Source organism: Miniopterus natalensis, chromosome 11, assembly GCF_054644295.1.
Source record: "Miniopterus natalensis isolate mMinNat1 chromosome 11, mMinNat1.hap1, whole genome shotgun sequence".
NCBI lineage: Eukaryota > Metazoa > Chordata > Mammalia > Chiroptera > Miniopteridae > Miniopterus > Miniopterus natalensis.
In genome coordinates, this window is record NC_142091.1 from 71779778 (window position 1) to 71785020 (window position 5243).

Genomic DNA, 5243 nt, shown 5'->3' on the forward strand with positions numbered 1-5243 from the left:
GTTTGAGCATCATTCCATGCATCAAAAGATGTTGGGTTTTATTCCTTCCCCTACCCCTTCCTCTCTAAAATAAATAAATAAAAACAATGTTTGGTCTTCATTTTATTAAAAGTATAATCCAGCAAAGGAAGCAGAGACAAAGTGACATAGTGACATAGTGACTTGCCCACCCTGGTCACACAGAAGCAGAGGAAGGCTAGTATCAGGATCCTTACCTCCTCTGCCATCTCTACAGTAATCTGTATTTTGGTCAGAAATGGAAAGTTGGAGTGTCACTCACTAGAGAGAAGGGACTGTCACAGAGGCTGGTTTCTTGATGCCTTTGCTCCGGTACACTCTGTGGGTCCTGTTTCCCAGCTGCCTTTTTTCCACACTCACAGACCCCTTTTCATGACTCATCCCCATCCCTACATTTAATCACACACGTCAGTGAGAGCCCTAGGGCTTTATTACAAATGGAGTTGACTGCTAAGGAGCCACCTTTCCAATCTTTCTTTTCCTCTCAACACATCCCTCCACAGCAGGTCACTAGGCCATCACAGACTAGAGTCTGGGGAGACTAAAAGGTGCAATGTTTTCTCCAAAGTCTTCTAAAACAACCACTGAGTCCACCTAGCTCCAGGTGAGAATCTTCTGGTGAAAGGGGTAAGATTTAGTTCCCATCTTCAAGGTCTTCCATATCTACATCCTGGGGGGCTTTTGTCTTCTTTTTTGATTTAGGTTCACTAGTCCTCACTGGCTTTGAAGGGGCTTCCACTGAACAAAGAGAAAGAAGCAGCATTAAAAAACCCAAGTGGATCCAGGCTGCCCCCTCACCCCGCCTCTGCGCCCCAGCGTTACCTTCCATGGCTGCTTTTTCTTTCTGGGCAAGCCGGATCTGCTGGAGAAGTTTTCTGCGCTTCTTCCCAGACAGAGTGATGTTGGCACGTGCACTGGAGCTGAGGGGTTGGCAGGAAAAAAAGACCTAGGTTAACCTGAACCAGCACTCAAGTGATTCTAGCTATTGAAAAGGTCTTTGGCCCTGGCTGGTACTCTCAGTGGTTAGAGCACTGCCCCATGCACCAAAGGGTAGCAGGTTTGATCCCTGGCTGGTTGGGGCACCTGCGGGAGGCAACCAATCAATGTCTCTCTCTGACATCAATGTTTCTCATGTTTCTATCTCTCCCTTGCTCCCTTCCACTCTCTCTAAAAAAATCAACAGAGAAAATATCCTCTGGATCCACATCAAAGAACTGTTTGAAAATCCGGGCTCTAAGGTAGTGAGTTTAATCTCAACACATAAAGTACTTAACATTAAATGTTAAATTTTAGTATACTTGTAAGGGAAGAATTTCCCCCCCTATATTCTAGATACTTCTGAAACCAGATTTGGGGGATGGGGAGGTTAGTTCCCACATCAAACAATTCTCCAGTTCTCAGCAGACATTAATAGAGTGTTCTACAAAAAATTTTTCTTTAAAGCTAATATTCTGTAGCCCTGGTTGGGTGGCTCAGTTGATTAGAGCATCATCCTATACACTAAAAGGTTGTGGGTTCAATTCCTGGTCGGGACATGTACGAGAGGCAACTGATTGATATTTCTCTCTCTATATATAAAAAATAAAAATAAAGCTGTTATGTATATTTTTCAAATCCTCATCAGCCACCTATTGGTATATGGGACGATGCTCCAACCAAGCCACCCTGGCCAGGGTGAGTGTCCTACAAATTTAATTCAATGCTGACATTATCTACCTGGAGATAGCATATTGTCACCCATACTTCTGATCCACCTGCTATAAAACAGAGTTCTCAGAATCCCTTTTTCAGACTCCATAATTTGCTAGAATAGCTCACAGAACTCAGGGAAACATTACTTGCACTTACTGGTTTATTATAAAAGGATACAACTCAGAACAGCCAGATGGAAGAGATGTATAAGGCAAGGTACGGGGAAGGGGCCAGAAGCTGCCATGTCCTCTCCAGGTGAGCTACCTTCCCAGCATCTCCAGCAATTCACCAACCAGGAAGTTCATCAAATCTGTTGCTCAAGAGTTTTTACAGAGCTGCTTCATCAGCACCCATACCCTACTTCCCAGAGGCGGTGGTGATAGTGGTGGGGTGAGGCTTAATTTTCCAATCACTGGGTTTTTCTGGTCATCAGCCCCACCTTGCCACTCATTAGCATAAAGTTAGGTGTGTTCAAAGGGGCTCCTAATGAAATAAAAGATTCTCATCACTCCAAAGGTTTTAAGGGCTCTATGCCAGGAACCGGAAACGAAGACCAAGTAAATTTTTTATTATAAACTCTGGAAATATAGATGACGAAGAAGTCAGTGAAAGAATGGGATGGGAACTCTTCCCCAAGGTTCAGCGGGCCCTGAAACTTACATGCAAAACCCCACATGCGCCTCTGTGAAAATTCATCCAGTTGTAGGCACGTTTCTGTATGCGCTTTAAAATTTACTTATAAAAAACCTACGTGAATGTACAATTTTTCTGGGGGAGATGGGAGAGTCGACAGCTGTCCCTAAGATTCTCAATGAGACCCAAAGAAAGGCTGTAAGCTACCGGTATAGTGCGAGGCTAGTAGATTTAAGGCACAAACACGGCAGCACGTCCCGAGCACAAATGCGAGTGCGCAAGGAAGACCGGAGGCGCCAGCTGCTCACGAGCTCGGCGGAAGAGGGGAAGGGGCCTCGGTGTGGAGGACCCAGGGGAGGGTCTGGCACTCACGCCCGCTTCTTGAGGTGGTGCCGTGTGATCAGCCCTTCGTCTATCACGGCCCCGACCACCCGGTGCTTCAGTCGCCGCTCCCGGTTCAACACGCGCCGTCGCTTGAACAGTTTCTTCTTCAGCTCCTGCAGCGGAGGAAAATGCTAATCAGACGGAGGCCGCGCACGCCGACCCGGATCCCCGCACCCGGCGACTCTGGCCTATCGATCCCATTTCGGGCAAGATGAGAGCGCGCCGGGACGCTTCGGAAACGAGGTCGGCGCTCCCGCATAGTCACCGTTCGGGGCCGGTTGATCTTTCCCCCCGGAGCGCCCATGGCTGAGCAGTTTTGCCGGCTTCGGGTCCGCGTTTCCGCTCTACGCAGCGTCCGCATGGGCCCCGCCCCTCAGTCCTCCGCAAGCCAATCGCAGCTCGGGGGCGGGCCCTGGTGCTATATAAAGGAGCTTAGCCAGCCGGTAAGCCTTTCCGAGGGCGGCCACGGGGTAAGTGCGGCCTGAGTTTGGGGCTAAGCGGGCGTGCGGTGGTTCTGGGCAGGGCTTGCTGACCCTCCTCTTCTTGGCGGGGGTCGGGCGTGCGGTCCCGGTCCCCGTAATGTACGGAGGCAGAGGGAAAGGGCTCCGGCCCCCTCGGCGTCATGTCTTCGGTGCCGACGGTCTCCAGTCCGCCGGTTCTATCCTCAAGCGCCGGGACACAGGCCTCAAGAAGCCGGGCAGAACCGAAGTTCAGCGGGCCCCTCCCCGGGGTTCTCATGCCTCCTTTTGTTTCAGGTGTGTGAAGCCGCCCTAGAAGCCGGAGCTGTCGAATTCCCTACTTTTCCACTTGCCGTAGCAACCAATAAAGGCCGTTCTTACCGTTGTAGGTGTGTGTGTCCGCGTGCTTTTTTCCGAGGCTGTAGAGTTAGGCTGTACCCATTTATTCTGCAAAGTGGATTTTGCAAATCTTCTCTTGAATCTCAGGCTTCTGCCTGGATTGTGGGCGACATTTCGCAGAAGGTTGTCTGGCCGACCTTACTGGCATCTCCCGATGGCCGCGCTGCGCCGAACCTTCCACCTGGCGACCCTGGCTGCGGGGACGTGCCGCGCCTTGGCCGGTAGGAAAGATGGGCAGTGGGAGGGCAAGGTGGTTTCTTCGTGACCCATCAGTGTGGCTATTAAAAACTCATGTTACACTGCGTCGTTTTTGTAGTGGTTTGACAGAACTCAGGAGCCGGGTGACACATGTCTTCCACTTGTGTCCACAGGCTCCCTGGCCGGTAGCTGCCTTGCGGACCGCTGCCTCTGGGATAAGCTCCACGCCCAGCCCCGGCTAGACAGAGTCCCCACCTTCGACTGGTTTTTTGGGTATGAGGAAGCCCAGGGGCTCCTACTGCCACTGCTGCAGGGGGCCCAGGCTGCCTGTCCACTGCGGGTATTAGACGTGGGCTGTGGGACTTCGAGCCTGTGTACGGGCCTCTACACCAAGTGCCCACACCCTGTGGACGTGCTGGGGGTGGACTTCTCTCCTGTGGCTGTGGCCCACATGAACAAAGTCCTGGAAGGTCACCCAGGCCAAACACCCCTGTGCCCTGGGAACCCTGCCTCCCGCCTCCACTTCATGCAGGCTGATGCCCAAAACCTGGAGCCAGTGGCTTCCTCTGGTTCCTTCCAGCTAGTGCTGGACAAGGGTACCTGGGATGCTGTTGCCCGGGGTGGTCTGTCTGGGGCTTACCAGCTGCTGTCAGAATGTCTGAGGGTCCTAAGCCCCCAGGGGACCCTGATTCAGTTTTCAGATGAGGACCCTGATGTGCGGCTTCCCTCCCTGGAGCAAGGATCCCAAGGCTGGACTGTGACTGTGCAAGAGATAGGCCCTTTCAGGGGCATCACCTACTTTGCTTACTTGGTTCAAGGCTCTCATTAAAGACAGTCTTAACCCTAGAGTTTTTGTTGGGTGAGGAGAGGTGGAGAGCTTTGCTCTTGCAAGATGGCTGGAAAATGAAGATTTCAGTCCTGGCTTCCGTGTTTGCTAGCTAGGTGCACATAGTATTGACTGTGCCCATTTACTCACTAGCAAGGTAGGGATAATTCCTGGAGTTATGGGGATTACATACAATGATAGCTGAAACATTTAGCAGGCCCAGGCCCATAGAGAAGATACAAGTGGATCATCCCCCACCCCCGACTAACCAGAACTTCTAAAAGCAGCAGATAAGAATTCTTAATCCAAATCCCAGCATCGACTGATTTGTGTGACCTAGTGGCCTAACCTCTAAGCTCATTTTTCAGACCTGTTGTAAAAGGGGAAGATTGAGAAAGGATGGGTAGAAGGGCTCCATAAACAGACCTGGGTGAAATGTTAAGGAGAGAGAACCATATTTACCCTGAAACCTCCTAGGAGATGGGGGTATTCCACAAAATGGCTTCTGCACACAGGGAAGCTTATTGGATCCCAGGGAGGACAGGGGTTGGATGCTTCCTGACACTGTGCTTGGGAATCCAGGACCCATCTTGCTCTACCTGTTCCTGCCCCCAGCTGAGTTCTGGGTTAAAGGT

The 5243-nt window shown here is 51.1% G+C and overlaps 2 protein-coding genes and 1 non-coding gene across 3 annotated transcripts; 2 read left to right on the forward strand and 1 right to left on the reverse strand.

The window, feature by feature from the left end:
• Positions 1-162: 162 nt before the first annotated feature.
• C11H11orf98 (chromosome 11 C11orf98 homolog) lies at positions 163-3064 on the reverse strand. Its single transcript, XM_016220543.2, has 4 exons — positions 2993-3064; positions 2716-2840; positions 841-938; positions 163-756 (listed from the first exon to the last, which is right to left on the reverse strand). The coding sequence occupies exons 1-4, from the start codon at positions 3029-3031 to the stop codon at positions 653-655; spliced, it is 366 nt and encodes a 121-aa protein (XP_016076029.2). The 5' UTR covers positions 3032-3064; the 3' UTR covers positions 163-652.
• A 119-nt stretch (positions 3065-3183) lies between these two features.
• CSKMT (citrate synthase lysine methyltransferase) lies at positions 3184-5243 on the forward strand. Its single transcript, XM_016220542.2, has 4 exons — positions 3184-3197; positions 3483-3574; positions 3672-3805; positions 3956-5243. Exons 3-4 carry the CDS (start codon positions 3739-3741, stop codon positions 4609-4611), a joined length of 723 nt encoding a protein of 240 aa, XP_016076028.1. The 5' UTR covers positions 3184-3197; positions 3483-3574; positions 3672-3738; the 3' UTR covers positions 4612-5243.
• Positions 3261-3409, forward strand: LOC148092090 (small nucleolar RNA SNORA57). The gene has a single exon (XR_015715382.1). It is a non-coding gene; the product is annotated as a small nucleolar RNA SNORA57 (small nucleolar RNA).

Bases quoted from the DNA above. Each gene is read 5' to 3' on its own strand.
- C11H11orf98 (XM_016220543.2), bottom strand. From the start codon at position 3,031: ATGGGCGCTCCGGGGGGAAAGATCAACCGGCCCCGAACG. The intron at 939-2,715 runs GTGAGTGCCAGA...CCAACCCCTCAG, and splicing joins CACCACCTCAAGAAGCGGGC to CTCCAGTGCACGTGCCAACA. The intron at 757-840 runs GTAACGCTGGGG...CTCTTTGTTCAG, and splicing joins AGAAAAAGCAGCCATGGAAG to TGGAAGCCCCTTCAAAGCCA.
- CSKMT (XM_016220542.2), top strand. From the start codon at position 3,739: ATGGCCGCGCTGCGCCGAACCTTCCACCTGGCGACCCTGGCTGCGGGG. The intron at 3,806-3,955 runs GTAGGAAAGATG...TTGTGTCCACAG, and splicing joins GACGTGCCGCGCCTTGGCCG to GCTCCCTGGCCGGTAGCTGC.